This window comes from Mustela nivalis, assembly GCF_964662115.1.
Source record: "Mustela nivalis genome assembly, chromosome: 7".
Classification (NCBI taxonomy): domain Eukaryota; kingdom Metazoa; phylum Chordata; class Mammalia; order Carnivora; family Mustelidae; genus Mustela; species Mustela nivalis.
In genome coordinates, this window is record NC_139026.1 from 146,478,401 (window position 1) to 146,498,412 (window position 20,012).

At 56.7% G+C, this 20,012-nt stretch overlaps 1 protein-coding gene across 2 annotated transcripts; it reads right to left on the bottom strand.

Annotated features, from left to right (window-relative positions):
* Positions 1 to 443: 443 nt before the first annotated feature.
* On the bottom strand, positions 444 to 19,748 carry GTPBP4 (GTP binding protein 4). 2 transcript variants are annotated; one of them, XM_082739786.1, is made up of 18 exons: positions 19,618 to 19,698; positions 17,901 to 18,680; positions 16,216 to 17,722; positions 15,353 to 15,456; positions 15,136 to 15,272; positions 13,821 to 13,921; positions 12,166 to 12,258; positions 11,245 to 11,436; positions 11,098 to 11,163; positions 8,726 to 8,815; positions 7,870 to 7,980; positions 6,882 to 6,959; positions 6,561 to 6,612; positions 6,075 to 6,175; positions 4,932 to 5,129; positions 3,806 to 3,871; positions 1,842 to 1,985; positions 444 to 1,076 (listed from the first exon to the last, which is right to left on the bottom strand). In XM_082739786.1, exons 4-18 carry the CDS (start codon positions 15,427 to 15,429, stop codon positions 924 to 926), a joined length of 1,659 nt encoding a protein of 552 aa, XP_082595912.1. In that variant the 5' UTR covers positions 15,430 to 15,456; positions 16,216 to 17,722; positions 17,901 to 18,680; positions 19,618 to 19,698; the 3' UTR covers positions 444 to 923. The 2 variants fall into 2 exon arrangements, with proteins under 2 accessions (XP_082595912.1, XP_082595911.1); XM_082739785.1 differs by lacking the exon at positions 16,216 to 17,722 and having other exon boundaries at positions 18,510 to 18,680; positions 19,618 to 19,748.
* Positions 19,749 to 20,012: the final 264 nt, after the last annotated feature.

Below are 20,012 nucleotides of genomic sequence, written 5' to 3' on the forward strand. Positions count from 1 at the left end.
TTAGACACGCCTGTAAGAAAACTACGGCACGTGAGGGAAGCCTGAAGACGGCCGCTCGGCACGCACCGAGGAAGCGCCACACTGTGACTGCGGGTGCGCAGGCGGCCACGTGGGCGCAGCTGGAAGGTTGGGAAGTGCGGCTCCCTCTGGTGCCCCGGCTGGTGCCCCGCGGCTCAGCGGCCAGTAGCACTGCAAACGGGCGCCAGCCGGTGCTTCTACGGAAGCGGGTGGCGGGGGGGGCCTGTGCTTTGCTGGACCACGCTGGTCTCTCCACACAAGCAGCAGAGGTCACGCTCGGCTGCCGCACTGCGCAACATCTTACCCCACAAAGGGGTACTTTCTGTTCTGAAAACAAATGAGTTTTTTTTTTTTCCTTTTTATTTCACCAAACTACAGTGATTTATAACTAAACAACAACAAAAAACTAAATCAACTGAAACGACTTTCTTTCAGCGGTTTATTCTGGATGAGCTAATTGCAGACAGGTTACAAGGGTACTCACATCGCGGAGAAAGGACTAGAAAATCATCTAGCACAGGTGCTGGCTCTTAGTAGGCCGGCTGGCAGCCTGTGTCCCCAAGCAGAGGTGTTCTCTCCTCAAAAAAGACCCGATGCACATGAACCAAAGTTCCCTCTTGCAGAAAAGAGTAAGCTTTTTCTCCTTCAAAACACACATTCACGTCAGTCAATCTTTCCAGTTCTGCAGACCTGAAGCGATCAGAACTCCCTAAACACAGAACCCACCGCGCCCTCAGAAGACCGGTGCTGGGGCAGCACCAACGTCCGGCAGCCGCGCACCCTGCGGACAGCGAAGCAGGCAGAGCTCCGGATGTCCTCACTCTCTGCAGGCTACAGGCCGGGCCCCCCCACCAGAAGCGGCCGGGCCCCCCCGCCCTGCCAGAATGCCGCCGTGGCGGAGGCCGCTACCGCCTGTCCTTCTTCCCGGCTTTCCGCTTTCCGGAGAGCAAGTGCTTGGGTTTCATATCGAACACGTGTCGGTCGGCTTCCCCCTTCTTCCCCAGGCGGTTCATCTTCTTCTGCGCACTCTTCATCATAGTCTTGGCTTTTTTCACCATCTGCAGAGCACAAGAACACACAACACACATTAACTCCCAAGTGTGTACACGCCTGTCGCGACCGGCCAGCAGTCTGTCTCCACGGCCCACATCTCTTCCGTGAGGAGAAGCGCTGACGAGTCGAGTCTGTCGCTGCACTTTGCCCTGGGACCCAGGCGCTGCAGAGCTCGACCCTGTGCCCGCGAGGACGGGAACAACATTCTGTCTAGACAAGTCCTGCGCCCAGCAGGAACCGGAAGACTGGGCCCATCGGCTATGGCTCCCTCTTACACAAACAAGAAAACAGAGTCAGCCCACGAAACCAACCGCTCCCATGTGACGAGCGGCAACAGGTCTTACTAAATCCAGGTATCGAGGAGGTGGAAATCCCCAGGCTTCCATCGAGTAAATGGTTTGCCAGTTCATGTACACTTTCTCCTGTACCCGAACTTTCGAAATGCCAAAAGTAACCATTTCTGTGTTTATTTAATAAGAAAAGCTTCAGTGAAAGAGTCTATATATCCAATGTCGTTCCCAAAAGACTGACCACAACCACCCCTGGAGGGCTCTGGCCCCGGTTCTGAGCAGAGTCCTAGGACACCATGCTTCCGCCACCCACGGGAGGACAGCACTAGGGCAAGGGTCCAGAGTGCCGAGCTGGCCTCTCGGGGGGCACCGGTCCCCACCTGTGGCCCCTGACCTCGGAACGACAGCTGCAGGGCGTGCCTGAGTCCATGAGCCACCAACAGAGGCCCCTGTTTTCTATCGCACATCAGAGGGACTAACCTTGACGTCCCGAAGGCCAGAGACATCCCGCGGAGGCCGAGAGCAGCTGCGGCTGCGGGCTACAGACGGGGGTGGGGCAGAGTCCTCCCGCTTCCTCTTCCTGGTAACGCTCCGGGACCTCCTGGCCTGGACCGCGTAATGGGCCTGGAAAGCACGAATGTGGTCACACACACGAAATTACACTGACAAGGGGACAGGACACTCGAGAGTTCTGAAAGACGCGACTGAACAAGCTACAGCTCTTGGGACATTGTGTTGGTCACCGGCCGAATGCTCCTTCCCACTCGTCACGGATGGGGGTTTAACTCCGTCAGAGAGCATCCGCTACAAGCCGGCCGCGCCACGACGTTCTCCCACACCGCAGGTCGGGAGACTGACAGCCCAGCTTCTATTTCAGGTGTAGTGTTCTCTCCTCTCCAGCTCTGGGGTCACCACAGGAGGCGCCCCCAGAAAGCTCCGAGCTGAGGTTCAGCAGACACGGTGACCTCCCCTGGGCAGGAGCCCTGCTCGACAGGCGCACAGGCCGGCAGCCAGCACGGCTCAACCCTCACGCGCACTCGTCAACAGAACGCTCCGCGCCGACATGGCACTCGCACGCTGATTAAAAGCCGAATTAGTCGAACCCTTCGGAAGAGAGCTTTAACACATTATCTTTTGATTTTAGTTATTCTACTCCGGGAACCTGTTTTAATAAAATCATCTGGAATACAAAAACGTTACTTTCTACAAAAACATATATGCCCCAGAGGTGCCTGGGGAGCTGAGACAGTTCGGCTCAAGTCGTGATCTGGGGCCTGGGCTCGAGCTCAGCGGTGCGCTCCGTGCACAGCAGGGAGCGAGCTCCCGACTCTTCTCCCTCTGCCCCCGCCCGATCTGCTCATACAGACTCGCTGCAAAATCAATAAAATCTTAAAAAAATATATATGCTCCAGCATCGTTCATCAAGGAAAAAAATCAGAATTCCAATAGTTACGTGACATACATTTTAACGGCTGGGCCCCGGGAAGAGTTCTGAACTACTCACAGCCTAAACTCCTCTCATGAGGACAGACTCAGTAAACCCTCATACATCTATGTGGTCACTAAGCAGAAGCCAAGACGTGAAGACCCAAGTCACCAATATGAAAATTCAAGTTAAAAATTAAAAAAACAAGTTTATGTTTTGTTCTCTGACAGTCTAACTTGTATTTTTCCCAGACACAGATTACTTCTACTGTATTGTACGTTACTTACACGCCACTGTGTATTCTGAGTTGACACCCAATGAATTTTTAAACAGCAACCTACCCAAGAAGCTCAGGCTAAACTAACACTTTTTACTCGAAAGTTACCCTAAAAATGCTATACCACAATGGGAAATAGGCATGATGTACAGAATACGGTTATAAATACATTTTAAAGGAAAAAAGAGCAAGTTCAAGCCCTCCCCATAAAAAGCTGAATAAAAAGGTGTACACTGCATGTCCGTCTAGATCATTTCTGTGCGCTACAAACACAAGTGATTTTTTTCTTTTGTGGTTTTGGTAGCTTTCATATTTTTCGTTAACCTGGAATGGAAGACGATGTAGGCACGAATACGACAAAAAGCTGACAAAAATAACAAAAACAAAAGAAAAACCAAACCCCAAAAAACATGCGTGCACTGGGGCCGGCCCACAGGCAGGGTCCCATGAAGCGTGCCCGGCGTCCCTCCACTCCCGCTGCGGGAACAAGAACAGACGCTGAACACAGCCTCTGCACCACCCGCAGGGGCCCGGAGCCGAGTGCCCTGAGCCGTCCGAGGGGCCCCAGACAGCGGTGGGACAAGCGCGTTCAGCTCTCAGTCAGCACCTCCATGCTGAGCTCCACACACGCGCTCCCAGGTCCCCTCTCTTCTGTAACCAGTTCTTCCAGCCCCGGACTTCGAAGAGCTGGTGTCCTAAGGCCGAGCCATCCGTGCCCCAGGACCACCTCCACGCACTTACATTGTCTTTGTCATCCATGTCCACACCAAGACTGCGCATCTCATCCTCCAAGACTTTCCGCTGAACCTGAACGTGCGGGAAAGGAATTTAAGCAAAATCACTTTGATGGAATGTTTTAAAAAGAGATCGAAGGGAAAATGTACCTTTTACAACGACCTACAATACATTTCTTCTAGGAATTCAGTCTTGTAAGCAAGCTCATGTCCGTATTTTTAAACAGGCACTAAAGCTGCTGAAACCAGCACCTCCCAAGCAGTGGCCACGGATAAGACGACATACACGCCATGTCCTTGGATTCCACACAGCTCTGCGGGGGGTCTCTGCACGCAGGGTCCCTGGTGCTGAGGTCACATGATGTGCCCCAAGACGCAAACTCCAGCCACAGCGTCTCCTTCCAAACCCACCGAGCCCCACAGGGGACACAGACAGATGTCCCATCTATCAGGAACCACTCACTTGCCATCTCCTGAAAACAGTATCTCAGACACACTTCATCCTTTACGAGGTGTCTGCAACGTCACTGTTCCCTTCCACTCCTGTCACACTTTAGCTGCCCCACACACCATCCTGTCTACCACACCCTGTGGTCTCAGGGTGCCACAGCACCTGGCCTCTCTGCCGCCCTGGCGAGCACAGAGCAGGAGAGAAAACTCCTACAGAGACAGGACTGAGACCGGAAAGAATTCTCATACCATTCGAACCATCCGTGCCTAAAGTGTGACCCCCCCTTCCTAACCTGTCACAGGAGCCAAGAAACTGTCCACGGACTTAAGCCGGACTGGCTCAGGCTTCTGTAAGATGAACCCTGACTCGCAGAGAAAATAAGCAACAGGAACAAGGTGGCTGATGGCTTTCCTGCCACAAATTTCAAACCACCACCTCACTCTGTTCGGCTGCAAAGAAGCGGCCTCCAACAGTGCGGAACCCAGAAGTCACGAGGAAAGGGGGCCATCGGCAGAATCCGGCTGACCGGGGCTCAACCCACCTCCAACACCAGTACCTGTCGACAGTACAATGTATGTGCAATCCCACAGCCGCATCTGGGATGAAATGTCACTTGGCAACGGCTGTGCGAGAACCCGACACCCACGGGAGCTGGTCCTGGCACTCTGGAAACAGAACTTGCCTTCTTAGCAGTCCGCGGCATCCTGGGGCCCTGTGTGTTCTTCTCCTTGGACTGCAGAATTTTCAGCTTCTTTTTCTCCCGAATCTGCTTCGCCAGCCGGCGGATCTCCCCCATCTCCTCATCCTCGCTGTCAGACTCGCTGTCGTACTCGCCTGCTGCTGTCCGGAGTTCTTCTTCTTTTTCTAATTCTTCTAATTTCTTTAAAAAGAATTGTCATTAAACACAACAGTGAAAACTCCCAAGTGTAACAATAATCCTGCAGGAGCTCAGTTCCCCTCGGCCTCTCAGGAGGCGATGGGCGCTGCACCCGGTCCCACGCAGGGACGCCCAGCTCACCCCCCAGCAGTGAGCCCACAAACCCCAGGAGCCATCCGGTGCCGATCCCTCTTTGCTGACGATTACTGCAGACGTCAAGGTGATATACGCAACCATTACCCCCTCACTCCCCAGCACGCCCCTCCACCGCACGTGTGTGTACACACACACACACACACACACACACACACGTGAACACCTCCTGCTGTAAAACTAGAAACATCAATGTGAGCTGATATGTGACTGTAACACTCCCTTTATCCATTCTAAGTCCATCCCCAAACACAAACGCCCCCACTGGCTACAGAGTTAATAAGAAACCGGTTATGAGAGCGCCCAGCGGGCTCAGCCTGTGGAGCGTGCAACTCCTCATCTCGGGATCCTGAGTTCAGGCCCAGCGCGGGGGTTGGAGATTAAAGGAGCCCATGACCGGGTTCCTGGGGCTGGAGTGTGGGCCTCAGTGTGCAAATGAAGGAGCCTGCCCAGCAGAGGACAAAGGCTTTAAGAAAGATCCCGTTTTCTGAAGAAGAAGAACCCGCGAAGAGATAGCAGGAGGGAGCCGCCGCCAAGGAGCAGGGCTCCAGGAGGCACGAGCGGGTCCAGTAGGAGGGCGGGGAGCTCGCAATCCACGGAGCACACCTGCCCCACAAAGGAGCAGAGCCCTGGGGTCTCCAGGACCCTCGGCAGGAGAGGCCATTGGTGGTGGGGTGGGGAGGCTCACGGTGTAGAAGGAACACGGGCGACACGTCCAGGCAGGCCACCGGCCGTGCTGATACCTTCACGGTCACGTAAGGAATAAAATCACACAGTTCAGCGAGTGACACAGACCTGCATGATGTCAGGATCAATATAATCCGCTACGTTGTGGCCTTCCCAGATCTCTGGTATCTTGTCGTATTTCTCGGAGGAATTCATCAGATCCCAGTATTCTGAAGCAGAAAAGAAAGGTCGTGTTTACTACAGTTTTTAATACCTTCAACCACGATGTGCCCAAAGTGACTTCTCACACCCGCCTCGCCAGGCAAACAACAGAGCCCTGGTGCCCCACCCCTAACAAAGGACACACGCCAGGGCTGGCCAGCAAGTGCCGCAGGACCGCGGGCGCAGAAGGGGAGGCGAAGGCGGGCCGGCAGCGGCAGACGCCAGCACCTGTGCACCACGCGAGCTAAATGCCGCCCTCCTGAAGCCACCAAAACCGCCCGTAAGAAGCCTCAGGGCCCAATCTCTTCTCAAAGACAGGGATTCAGGTGCAGCAGCAGGACGTGCGGGCACGGAACCCTTCCGCGGCTTCCCGACCCGGACGCCGGCCCTTACTCTGAAGGTCCAGAACGTAATCGTCTCCCAGCTCCACTTCGAGGTCTCGCTCCTGCAACAGAAGGGCAGAGCTCTCCCGTCAGCTCTCGCTGGCCTTCCCGGTGCAAAACTGGGAGTCCCCTCACCCCCGGGAGGCGACCTCTTCTCCAGCCTGCCGGCCCACACCTTTAACGCCTGTGAGGCCCAGCTCCACGTCCCGGGGACCCCGCCACTCACACCTGCGCTCACGGAGCCTGACAGCACGGGCTCTGTGCCCTTCGTGTCATGCTCTGTGCCCGCGCCACGCACAAACGGCCCTCTGCACCCCTGAAGCAGACCTACCCGCTTCCTCCTGGGCTCCCCGATGTCCATTCTCTTCCTGCGTGCCACCACTCCCTCGGGGATGAAAGGGGGCCTCTCCTGAGGGGACAGCACCAGAAAGAGTTACGGAAATACGTTGCTGAATGCAAAAGGAACATGAGAGAAAAAGCAGAGGCACGCACCTCTGCAAAGTCAGACCAGTTCCAGTCCCACAGACCACTGAGCAGAACCGCAGGGCCAACTGGGCAAGCAAACAGGAAGACTCCATACCTGATCCAAAGTTTATCTATTTAAAAAAGATTTTAGGGGCGCCTGGGTGGCTCAGTGGGTTAACGCCCTTCTCTGCCTCCGGCTCAGGTCATGATCCCCGCATCGGGCTCTCTGCTCAGTGGAGACCTGCTTCCCCCACCCCCCTCTGCCTGCCTCTCTGCCTACTTGTGATCTCTATCAAATAAATAAAATCTTTAAAAAAATTTTTAAAAATAAACAAATAAAAAATATTTTATTTACTAATACAACAGAGAGAGACAGCACAACCAGGGGAGTGGCAGGCAGAGGAAGAAGCAGGATCTCCACTGAGCAGCAAGCCCAATGCTGGACCCCAGCAATAGCAAGAAAACCAACAATAAAAATTTTCTTAAATACTGATTTAGAGAGCGAGCACAGGTGGGAGGGGCAGGGAGAGAGAATCTCAGACTTCGGCTGAGTGCGGACCCCGCCTCCAACAGCAACACGGGGCCTGATCCCACAACCCTGAGGACTGCGCCCTGAGCTGAACCCGTCTCAGACGCTTCACTGCCGCTGCCATCCGGTGCCCAGAAAACCAACAATGTTAAGGAATGTGACACCCCTAGGACTTTTACAAGCTTCCTTACACACAGAAAGAATAGAAGGACGAACGAGACGTTACTAATACGTCAGGGCACGTGACGTCACTGTTACTCCGCGTGACCGTGTGGCGCCCGAGAGCCCTGCGTTAGCCTTGCAGGCTCGGGAAGGCCAACCTCACCTTGTCGTCTCTCTTGCTGGGCATGGCCAGATGCAGCCTGTTCAGCACCTCGTTCACCTTATTTCCTTTCATTTTGGTTTCAACTCGATGAGCCAGGAGCCTGTCACAAGCCTGAGGTGAGGGAACAGGACCAGGCTTTCAAGCATCCCACCTCCGGGGCCGGACACGGGGGTGCGGGACAGGAACCAGCTCCCCCCAGCCCCGCTCATCAGCAGACCATGTTCCAAAGCTTTAGACCCCGCCGTGTGCTTTTCCTCGGGAGTCCCAGCAGCTACTGCTGTCCTGGGGATCACCCCAAAGTGCACGTAAACCCCCGGAGCAGACCACACGCTCAGGAGGGAGCAGGCCGCCAGCCCAGGCAGCAGCCCGAGGCGACACTCCGCGGTCCCTCCAGGCCTGCCTCAGGCCACCAGCGACTCGCGCTGTGCCCCCAGCCGGGTTCACGGCACCCCCCTGGACTGTGACTAGAGCACCAGAGCCAAGTCAACCACAGCATCAGTCCGGCCTAAGTGATCAGACTTGCACCTGAACCCAAGAGGAAACGTCTCTCTCTGTGTTCCTCTTGCTCATTGGACGTCCGCCCAAGTCCGCCCAAGTGCCGTGACAGTACGGCTCCTGCAGGCCTCCTGCCGGATCCGGAAGGACAGCGGCAGCGGAAGGAGCGAAGCCACCCACGCAGGACCTCCAGCCCCGCGTTCACCCGGACGGGCGGGGACCAGGCTCAGTGCTGTGCACAGGCTCTCCCGCCCGGCCGCCTCGAGGGCTCCCTGCCCACGATGCTTGCAGAGAGCGCTTCCTTCCCCCATACGGACTCCTCTGACGACAAAGGCCCTAAAGGGAAGCACGAAGCACTGACCTCCGTTTTCACTTGCATGACCCCCTCCTCCGTCAGGGTGCTTGTCTCAACCACGGGAAATCCTGCAGCCTGCAAATCTGCGAATATTTTCTGGAAAGAGAAAAGAAAAAACAAGAGAGCATTGTCTATGTCCACTTCCCCATGACTGATTCCGTTCTTCACACGGGCATCGTGAATGCTAGCTGGCGCGTCCGCGGTTCGTGTCTAAACGCATCCGACGGACACTTCCCCAAATGCTGATCTTTCCCTACATTATTCTGTGATTAAGAAAATAACCATTACCAGGAAGATCAACCCAGACTAGGAAGCAGACCAGAGGCTCCCTGGAGCCTAGTTCTCTGCGATATCATCTTCTAACAAGGAACCCAGCAACATCAACCTACAGAATATCTTTTTTTTTTTTAAAAGATTTTATTTATTAATTTGATAGAGAGAAATTACAAGTAAATGGAGAGGCAGGCAGAGAGAGAGAGAGAGGGAAGCAGGCTCCCTGCTGAGCAGAGAGCCCGACGCGGGACTCGATCCCAGGACCCTGAGATCATGACCTGAGCCGAAGGCAGCGGCTTAACCCACTGAGCCACCCAGGCGCCCCAACCTACAGAATATCTTTTTCTTTTTTTTTTAATGAAAATATTTTATTTATATATTTGAAGACAGAGATCACAAGTAGGCAGAGAAGCAGGCAGAGAGAGAGGAGGAAGCAGGCTCCCTGCTGAGCAGAGAGTCCGATGCAGGGCTCGATCCCAGGACCCTGGGACCATGACCTGAGCCAAAGGCAGAGGCTTTAACCCACTGAGCCACCCAGGCGCCCCTACAGAATTTGTTTTAGAATGTCTTCAATGCAATTTCTAAATTACACATTTGGCCTCTACAACCCAAGAGAATTCCTTACAAACAGCACAGAAACCTAGAAATCGCTCGATTTGGAATAAGGGGCTTTGTTCGTGCGCCTCTTCAACAGCACGCCCTCATCCAGACATGGGTCAACCCTATGACAGAAAACCGGTCACAAACAAGGCCACCACCCTCACTACGGGGTCTGACTTACCAGGAGACTCCCTCCTCCCCTGCAAAGAGCAATAGCCTTGGGGACCCTGGGGACAACCTGAATTCACAGTGACCGTGTTTATCGCACGTAAGACCGCGACGAGCCAGAGCACCGGGCAGGCTGCACCCGCGGCGTAACCCGAGAGTGCCGCTGCAATGGCATCCCCGGCCCACGTGCTTTCCCGTCTCGTCCAGTCGGCCTGATGACATTGCCAACAAACCACCCAGGAACGCAGCTCTTCGTACCAGGGACTCCAGAATGGAAACCAACCCCGTCACAGCAGGCAGACCACGAAACTGGGGCCTGGGCACACCTGACCTCAAAGCCCGAGCACCTTGCCTGACACTCACCCTAACATCTGAGCCTCACAACTCGACCCTCGTCTCCACCCACCTGTGCAGGCACCAAAACATTGGAGCTCACTTATCAGGGACTGGGTCCTCTCCAAGCAGGCCATGTGTACCTGGCCAGTAACTGAATGAACACAGTGCAGTGCCCGAGACACCAGCGCAGCTGCTGAAGAAACCCTCACTCTTACCGAGCACTCGGTGTCCCGGTAGTACAAGACAGGGGCACTGGGAAGGGACAGTACCCCACCTGCAGGAGACCCTGTCCGTTGAGCCGGCCAGGGACACGCGCTCCAGGAGATGGGGCCGCAGTGTGGCTACCTAGGGCACTGCTCTCCAAGCACCAGGGTGACCCACCCCAGAGACGCCTCCCAGGCTTCCACCCTGCAGGCCTGGGTGTGTCCAAGAGTCCGAGAACCTCTGTACCAGGGCAAAGCTTCTCCAGGGCTGCAGCACGAGCTGTGTGGACAGCGAGGCCTAACCACCTTACCTGCCTCCAGAAAGCACAGCGGACACTCTTGACTCACTGTTCCGGCAAGTTCTCAGATGCTCGTCCCTCACTCAGTCCCCAAGATCGTTTCCCCACAGGAGTGCGCAGCAGACACTTGATACCCACAGACCCTCCCACCCGCACCCCTGCTCTGCAGGCGCCACTCCGTGCACTGGGCCGCCTGAGGCCGGAAGGGGCAAGGCCTACCTCACGGCGCTTTGTGTGCTCTCCGGCACCAAGGTAAGACCTTCCCGAGGTTCGTGTACCAACGTGCTGAACGCATGGGCATTTCCACAGCCTCGAAGGCAGCGCAGAGGTCAGGAAAGGCCAGGTCTAGTCTGCCACCGATAACCCGCCAAGGCTACCACCTCAACTGTAAACTAAAAACCCGGGCTAGTATTGTTAAAATTCCTTCTAAACTTTGCTGGTCTGAAATGAGGTTTGTTATTAGTAGGTAAGAAATACTCAAAATGTTAAGATGACTTGCCTGATCGTCTTCAGAAAGCTCGGTGATCCTCTTCACGTCACATTTGTTCGCCACGACTATCAGAGGCTGGAACAGGGGAGGCAGACACTGAGATTACCGTCCGCGCGGTGCACGTGATACACCGGAAGCCCTGGCTGCCGCCCGTACCTTGTTGACAAACAGCGGCCGGATGTTCTGGAAGAGCTCCAGCTGCTCCTTCAGCCCGTGCCCACACTGCTCAGACAGGTCCATCACGTACAGCACGGCAGCGCGCAGGTGAGCCAGCGCCGTGATGGCCTGCATCTCAATGGTGTTCCGGTCCTCCAAAGGGTGGTCCAGGATCCCCGGCGTATCTACCACCTGACGGTCCGGTGTGTTATCCCCGAGCACACGCACCCACAGACCTCCGGCTAGCACACGCAGGAAGGGACGCAACCCCAAACCAGCCCCCGGAGCCAGGACATGAGACAGGTCTCCCACCGACCATGATCAAATAAGCCTTAAACGTGCAGAGAAAGGGGGGATGGCTGGACCCCACAGAGGTCACTGAAGAACTAGCCAAAGACCTGGAGAAAAGGACTCCTCTTACTTTTTCTTTCTAGCATGTGCCGAACTGCGCCAAACACAGGGACCGAGCTCCTGAGCCGGACGCCGAGAGCCGCGCGCTCCCGACTGGGCCAGCCAGGGGCCCCGACCGAGCACAACAGAACAGCAACAGGCAGACATGCCCCTGTGTTAGGAACAGCTTCACCGTTTATGAAATGAAATTCTACTGCTCCAAGCTTTTTAACGGCTAACACACGTCCTTCGTATTAACAGGGTCCGAGACCACGAGGGGGCTGTTGACACAAGCGGACGTCCGCACGGGCCGCCGGCTGCTGCCCTGAGCCGCCCTCAGGCAGCCGGGGAGCTCGGAGTCTTCTCCGCAGCGGCGCTCCTGGTGGCCCCGAGAATCTCCCACCCCCTCGGAGTCCTCCCCCCCGCGCACTGGAATTAGGGAGACACTCCCGTTCTCCAGGGGTCCCTGAAGTCCACCCCCATGAACAAGACCCGGGACGCGAGCTCCGCGTCTGAGGTGAGGGCGCTCACCTGCCAGCGCAGGTACTTATAGTCCATGTGCCCCACAAACAGGGACTTGGTCGTGAACGCGTAGGGCTGGACATCCACATCGGCTCTCGTCACCTAAAACACAACAACCATCCTCCCAGTCACACAAGTTCCACACCTCATGTCCCCTTGAGAAGGTCCACGTGGCACCTACGGGTTACTGAGACGAAGGATTTTGGCATTACAACAAGAGCACACAAGGAGAGAGACCCAGGACAACTACACCGCCGGGGACCGAAGCTGCTGCCGACAGACGGACAGGTTCCACCCACTTCCTCCCGCCACCGGTCGGGACAGGAACGGTCCCCATCAGACAGGAGGGAGGTGGGGGGGCCACCAGCCTGGAGGGTGTCCGTCAGCTTGTGCTCTGATGCACCCTGGGCCCGGGAGTGCCCCACAGACTCGCTGTGCAGACAGAAATGCCCTACCTGCACGGCTGACACAGGGCCCACCAGCCACACGTCCCTACCAAGACTCGGAAAGTAGTCAGTGCACCCGAGGGACTCAACGGTTTATTGGTTCCATGTAAGACACCGAGTGGCTCCCAAGCACTTGGACCATTGGCTCGGGCACCACAGAGCCGCGGCCTGTCACGTCAGCACAGCTGGGGACCAGAGAGAAACCTGCAAACGGGCTGCGAGCAGAAGTGCTCCTGGTGCGCACATCCGCACCTGCTCCCGACCGGCACCCGAGCTCCTGCGGGCGTGAACGGACCTTCTGTTTCATTTACTCATGAACCAATACTACTTTCCACAAGACGTGTGCGTGTGTTTTAGGAAGAGTGTGCACGCAAGGGCATGAGAGGGAGAGGCGTGGGAGAGAGGGAGACTGTCAAGCAGACCCCGCACTGAGGAGGGGCCCAATGGCAGGCTCGACCTCAGGACCGGGAGATCACGACCTGAGGCGAAATCAAGAGTCAGACCCTTAACTGACCGCGTCACCAGGGCGCCCCTTAAATGCGGTTTCTACGATGTTCAGGTGTCCGGAGCTCAGCTAAGCTGTCCTGAAGCACCAGGTCACTGTCCTCAAGTCCCACGAATAGACTTGCTCAAGGACACAGCAACCCGGCCACTCCCCACGACGGGGACCAAGTACCTTCTGTGACAAGTGACCCATCAAGCAAGGGGACACCCCGGAAATACCTCAGGAAGCCCAATCCAGCAACTGCGGCCTGTCCATCCACACCGGCTGCCCCGGCGTCGCCGCTCCCAGACTATGCTCTCTGCGTGTTACAAACCCACACTCGAATGTCGTGAATCCCGAAGAAACTTAGCAACACACACCAAAATACACAATGTTTTCCACAACAGCAACACAAATGTGGATTCACACAGCTTCAGTCCTCCCCTCCAGTGAAGGGTTGTGTATGCCGAGGGCGGCACTGACTCAAGGACTGGTCGGCCAGCCGGACTCCAACCCACAGGGACAGGACACAGCAGGCCTCGAGCCTCAGGTCCTTGGTCACTTGCTTTATCCCCAGGCGCAGACTAACCTTATTTAAAGATTTTATTTATTTTTCAGACAGAGAGACAGTGCATAAGCAGAGGGAGAAGCAGAAGGAGAGGCATTCGGAAGCCCGACACGGGGCTCATCCCAAGACCCCGAGATCATGATCTGAGCCACAAGCAGACACTAACCTTATTGATGAAGCTGGACTTGCCGACATTCGGGTACCCGCACAGGAGCAGCGTCCTCGTATTTGGGTCAATAGTCGGCAGACGGGACAGATGCTGGCGCACTGTGGGAGACGCACATTACAGGCCCTTAGTTTCGTAAGAACAAGGGAGGAAGTCAAACTTCGCGATCTGCTCCAGGAAGCTGTGCTCCCGGGCCGTGGCTCATGAAGCCCGTTTCAACAGTTACAGTGCGAGTTGACAGAAAACACACCAACAGAAAAGGATTAGCTGCAGACACACCACACTACACAGAAGAGCTCCCCAAATCGGGCTGTATCCAGAAGCCTACTGGCCAGGTCCAAAATGGAGCCAGAAACAGGTCGACTTGCCCAGACTGCTCTTACTCAGTGAGATGGTATCTGGAAAGCGATTCTGAAGCAAGTGTGCGTGCTTCCTGCCTAGGCCGTGGGCTGTTTCCACACAACAAGGCCCAATGAGGCCACTCCGATCCCTCAGGGTCAGACCGAACAGACCCTGGGAAGCACTGTCACAGCAGTCAAGTAGGACAACGTGTCACAAATTACCTGCAGACAGATCCCCGGGAAGGGAAGCAACGACTTAAAAGCATCCGTAGCATTAAAATGTACATAAAACGGCACCTAACCGTGTCATTGCACATCCTCCGCTAATCCAGAACTGTCTTCTTACATAAACTACCGCGTAAGAAACCGGGGCAGCCGCTGCACGCTGACACGTACCGCGAAGCTTTTCCTGACGACTGATTTACCTGAGGGCACACACTCGCACACGCCGAGCTGGGGACAGGCAGGGAAGAGAATCCCAAGCAGACCCCTGCCCCACTGAGCATGGAGCCCAAACCGGGACTTAATCCCATGACCTTGAGATCACGACCTGAGCTGAAATCTAAAGTTGGACGCGTAACTATCTGAACCACCCAGGCGTCCCATGGTGCAATTTTTTGTAAAAATTTATATTATCAATAGGTTAAAACTATGGGTCACTTTAGTTTTTACGTATTTTCTTGGTATCTCCCTGTGATTTATAGTGTATGCATGTGCCTTATGCATGAAATACGAAAAACAAATTCTCTTAACAGTACTTGGAATGTGTAAGCATTTTAACTCCTAGCTACTTTTTCAGTAATAACTAGACTGTCAGAATTTCTGATAGGCTAGACAGGGAAAAGTAATCCGACCCTGTTAGGTCTAAAAGAAAACAAAACCAAACATTCCGAACAGGAGTTCTTGACGAGAACCAGGCCGCGGAAGCGCACAGGCCGCCGGCGCTCCCGCTCCCGCTCCCGCAGCACAGGCACCTTGCTCCAGATACTCCAGACTCTGCTTCTGCCTCCGGATGATGGTGCACATGCGCCCCAGGGCCGCGCGCTTCAGCTGCTTGCAGCGGTACAGAGAGTCTCCGTACTTCATGAGCCGCACGTAATCTTTAGCCACACTTAAATAAAAACAAATACGTGAGATGCTTTTCACTTTGGGCAACGGTTTGAAAGGTACTGTATTAAGAAAATACCTTACTTGTCCACTAAATTTTTGGCAATATTTATTTGTCCTAGAGCCAACTTGTAATGATCCTTGTCATAGAGAATGTTCATCAGGTCAGCATAAAATGGATGGATGTCCTAGAACAGAAACACAGCGAGCAGTTTTTTGGCACAGGCTTCTCACCCCGATGTCAGGACTACGTGCAGAATGATTTCCGGGGAGTACATCCCACCTTCCCTCTCTCCGCGGCCCCCCAGGATCTTCCCCCCGCCCGCTCTCCTGAGGACTCTTTAGTTCTCTGAGGAAACATCTCAGTGAGCTCAGGGGTCACTGCTGCCTCGGCTGCCCACTTGGCCTGGGCCCAAGACTGTGCCCCCTTCACCCTTATCCACAAACCCAGCCGATTCTCCATCTGTGCACCAGACTCGCCGCCCCCCCAAGACCTGAACCCAGGCCTGCAAACATGCTGTCACCGCCCCCCAACCTGAACGTCTGCGGCCCCTCGAGCCCACAATCCTTCTTACACCTTTGTTCCTCTCTTGGCAACCATCACGAAGAGGGGCTCCTTCCCTCCCTGCAACCCGGTCTGGTCAGAACGGTCTCCACCAGTCCACCCAGACAGCTCATCAGACCGGCCCTGCCCCAAAGTCCCTTCATCCCTGCAGAGCTCTGCACAGCACACAGCTGGCCACTCACACTTCTTCTTCTTTTTTTTTTTTAGATTTTATTTATTTATTTGACAGAGATCACAAGCAGGCTAAGAGAGGGGGGGAGGAAGCAGGCTCCCCGCTGAGCAGAGAGCCTGAGGTGGGGCTTGATCCCAGGACCCTGAGATCATGACCTGAGCTGAAGGCAGAGGCTTTAACCCACTGAGCCACCCAGGTGCCCCCACTCACACTTCTTGATGCTTTCTATCCAAAGGGCCTCCAGCTCTTGTGGCCTCGTGCTCCTACCCAACACCCAACATCAGAGTTCCCGGGAGCACTTTTCTGTCCTCACTCACATCCTGGGTGACCTCACGTGGATCTAAGTGCAGGGACATCTCCAGGCCAGACCTCAGATAAAGCTCCAGAGCACATGCCCTTCTGTGTGACGTCTCACCCACATTTCGATCAACGCATATAAACCATCCTTCTCCTCCTCAAACCCTCCACGTTCCCGCGTACATGGATGGCCACAGCACGGTCACCGGTGCTCAAACCCGCTAGTTCCTCCTCCCAAGCACTCAACTCTTCAGCTCCGCCAGCCGTGTAACGCAGTGCACCAACCTTCCGGCGGTCTCCTACCCCACGGGCCACTCATCCTCTACAACGTAAGTCAAAGCTCGGCTCGTCCCTGGGCCAACCTGGAAGGCTTAAGACAGAACACAAGCACCTGCTGGCTGGAGACACGTCCGCTCTGACCCACCTGCAGCCTCCCCCTCTCCACACCCGGCCCCAGCGCCTGGTCTTCCTGCTCCTGGAAGACATCACGCTGCGTCCCTCCGGGCCTCTGCACTTGCTGCTCCTGTGGCCTCAGTGCTGTTCGGGAGCGGCCGCACGGCTCACCACCTCCCTGTCCTCAGGCCCTGCTACAGTCTCCGGGCTCTCCTCGCTCATCTGCCGCGCCGCGGGTCTCCACCACGGTTACCACCTTGCCCCTCACCAGACAAGCCCAGGGCCTCGATGCCTGCTGTGCTCCCGGGGCCTGAACAGATCCCCAGACACGCAGCTGCTCTCACCTCCTACTCCAAAATTCTTCTCAGAGAGCTCACTCTAGTTTAAAAAGCGCAGGGGGCAGCTGGGTGGCTCGGTTAAGCATGTGACTCTCGACCTCAGCGCAGCTCAGGACCTCAGGGTGGCGAGACCGAGTGTCACGTCCACACGGAGTGTGGAGCCTGCTTCAGATTCTCTCTCCTTTTCCTCCCCAACCCCTCGGGGAAAAAAAAGGTAACAGAATGTTCACAAGTTTAAACTTCTACTTATAAAAAAATACCAAGGAGAAAAAAGATAAAAGTTCTTACAAAGAACTACAGAAATCGGGGACTAATTAGTTCACGGCATTTTGTTCGCTCAGATCAAGTGTTTCCGAGTATCACACCAGTTCACCGTTCTGTTTCCCACCAGGGAAGTTCTATGGTACCCGCCCTCGCCCCAGGAACTAGTCACGCGTTCAGTGGCCCGTACGGAGCACCTCAGCACGCCTGGGAGACACACGGAGTGCGCGCCCGTCCGCCGGCGGAAGCCTCTACTCTTAGTTTAGACGCATCTGTAATTGCTCAAACGAACCACCACCACCTTAAACACAGAAGAAACTCCTGTCACACAGACCAGCTTCCCCTCTGCCTGAAGCCAGCTTCACAGACTATTTTGGGACAGCGGCAAATGCGGGCTCTCACCCTGGACTGCTGACCCCACCCCACGACTGCTGACCGCACTCCACGACTGCTGGCCGCACCCCACGACTGCTGACCGCACTCCACGACTGCTGACCCCACCCCACGACTGCTGGCCGCACCCCACGACTGCTGGCCGCACCCCACGACTGCTGACCCCACCCCACGACTGCTGACCGCACCCCACGACTGCTGGCCGCACCCCACGTCCTTTACCACCTCAATGCCCTTGCAGCGGTGTGACCCCACACAGTGACCTCGTAAGCAGCGTCGGCTCCTGCTTTCCCAGCTTCACCAAGAAGCAGACTCGACTCTGCCGCGGAGCAAAGGTTTCAACTGTCTTCGCTCGAGACGCGAATCCCTGCTCCCCACACGACCTCCTCTCAGCAGTCGCAAAGAGCCCGTGCGGACCTGGCCGTCCCGGGCCCACGAAGCGACAGGATCACAAACGGTGGTGGACCTCGGGCGGCTGATGTGACCCGAGGCCACAGGAAGCCCACCCAAGCCAGGGAGCGGCCAGATTCACAGCGACCGCGCTGAGAGCTTGGGTGGCCGCCTGCCTGCCTCGGGGCGACAGAGAAAGCCCGAGGAGACGGCTCCGGGCCTCTCAGGGGGTGTGACGGGGACAGAAGAGCACTACGGGGTCCGACTGCTGTGTTCTGCTCCCGCTGTGCCCGGAACTCACAGGGTCTGACAAGCGAACCCCCCCCCCCCCGTTTCCTTCCCTATTTGTCGAGACGTGCACGAACCGGCGACCGACAGCAGTTACCTGCTGGCTCATGTTTACGTCACCATCTGCGTCCCCGAGTCACTTACATCCAACTTGGGGAAATCTGTTAGGATCTGGGAGAGTCTGTCATGGTAATTCTGCTGAGTAAATTTGACCTTCCTCATGTAGAAATGTCTGATGCGGTGAATCTGGTAATGTTTATGGATCACCGTGGGAGTCTTCCGCTGAGTCTTCGATAAGGTCAGGTCAATGAAGTCCTGCAATCACACGAAACAAGACACAGAGATGCCCACGGTTTACCCGCGCATCTGGAAGCCTCTCGGAACGCTAAAAACAGGGGTGCCACGCGATCGGAACGACACTTTGTCTAACTGATCTTTAATCTTATGCTCACCTGCGATCAGGTTCAGTTTCTGGCCTTTAAAATTCCCTTAGCAGACGGCCGCCCAAATAAATTCGGTCCCAGGCGCCCGATGGGCCCTGCTACCCACCCGCCCGGGGCCTCTCCCACTCAGTAACTCGGGCATAAACAGGAAACATTCCAGAGACGAAAGTCCTGCAACGTCAACCCGCACATCTCTGCCTTACAAAGGACATCCAACAAAGGTCACGTAGACCCCAAATCCACTGTGACTCCGCAAGACCCCAGAAGTCAGCGGCCGCGAGCCGAGACCCGCAGACGGTGCCCAGCGCGCCTGTCGGCGACGGGAAGGACACGGACCTCAAGCCCGGGGACCCGCGCCCCCCGCCCCCCGCCCGCATCCAGGGGATTCCGTGAAGCCTTCCGAGGCTCGTCCCCAAGTCCGCGGCTTCCTGTGGTTCTCGCGACCGTCCTCCCCCCGGTCTGGGCAGGATCCCAAGGTCCGCGGAAGGTCTCTAAGTCTGGAGGGGGGACCCCGACCTCTGCGCGACGGACCCCGACCTCTGGGGGAGGGGAGGCCCCGACCTCTGCGCGACGGACCCCACCGCGGGGGACCCCGACCTCTGCGCGACGGACCCCACCGCGGGGGACCCCGACCTCTGCGCGACGGACCCCACCGCCGACGCCCCCGGGTCCGGGACAACCGCCCACCCCGGAAGGCTCTGGCCCGGCGGAGGACGCGACCTGTGTCCCGGCCCGAAGTACAGGCTCGGGCTTTCCAGGCGACGCGGCGGGGGAGAGGCGAGAGCGCACAGGCCCTCGCGGCCGCCTACCTTGGCCGACGGCACCACCGTGATCTTCTTGAAGTTGTAGTGCGCCATGCCTGCGACCGGCCACGAGGGAGCGCGGACGGGGGCCCGGACTTCCGGCGGGACTTCCGGAGGGACTTCCGGCGGGGCGGGCGGGACTTCCGCCGACGAGCGTCACCTCCGGGCGCCGCCTGCGTCCCCAGGCTCCGCTTCCGAGTCGCACGCGCGCCCGGCCGGCGGCGGGTCCCCGCGGGGGCGGCGCGGGGAGGGAGGGGCAGGTCCGGGCGGGCCGACCCGGCTCGGGGGCGCGGGGCGCTCCGGGTCCTGGGGGCCTCGGGGGCCGTCTCGGGGACGGGGCCACCGGCTCCCGCCGACGCCGGACTCGGGGACGCGACGCGGCCGAACGCGCGGGTAACGCG

Coding starts and splice junctions, on each gene's coding strand:
- GTPBP4 (XM_082739785.1), bottom strand. CDS start 19,665: ATGGCGCACTACAACTTCAAGAAGATCACGGTGGTGCCGTCGGCCAAG. Junction 7,981..8,725: donor TCATGCAAGTGAAAACGGAG/GTCAGTGCTTCG, acceptor CCCTCACCTCAG/GCTTGTGACAGGCTCCTGGC. Junction 1,986..3,805: donor ACATGGATGACAAAGACAAT/GTAAGTGCGTGG, acceptor CGTGCTTTCCAG/GCCCATTACGCGGTCCAGGC.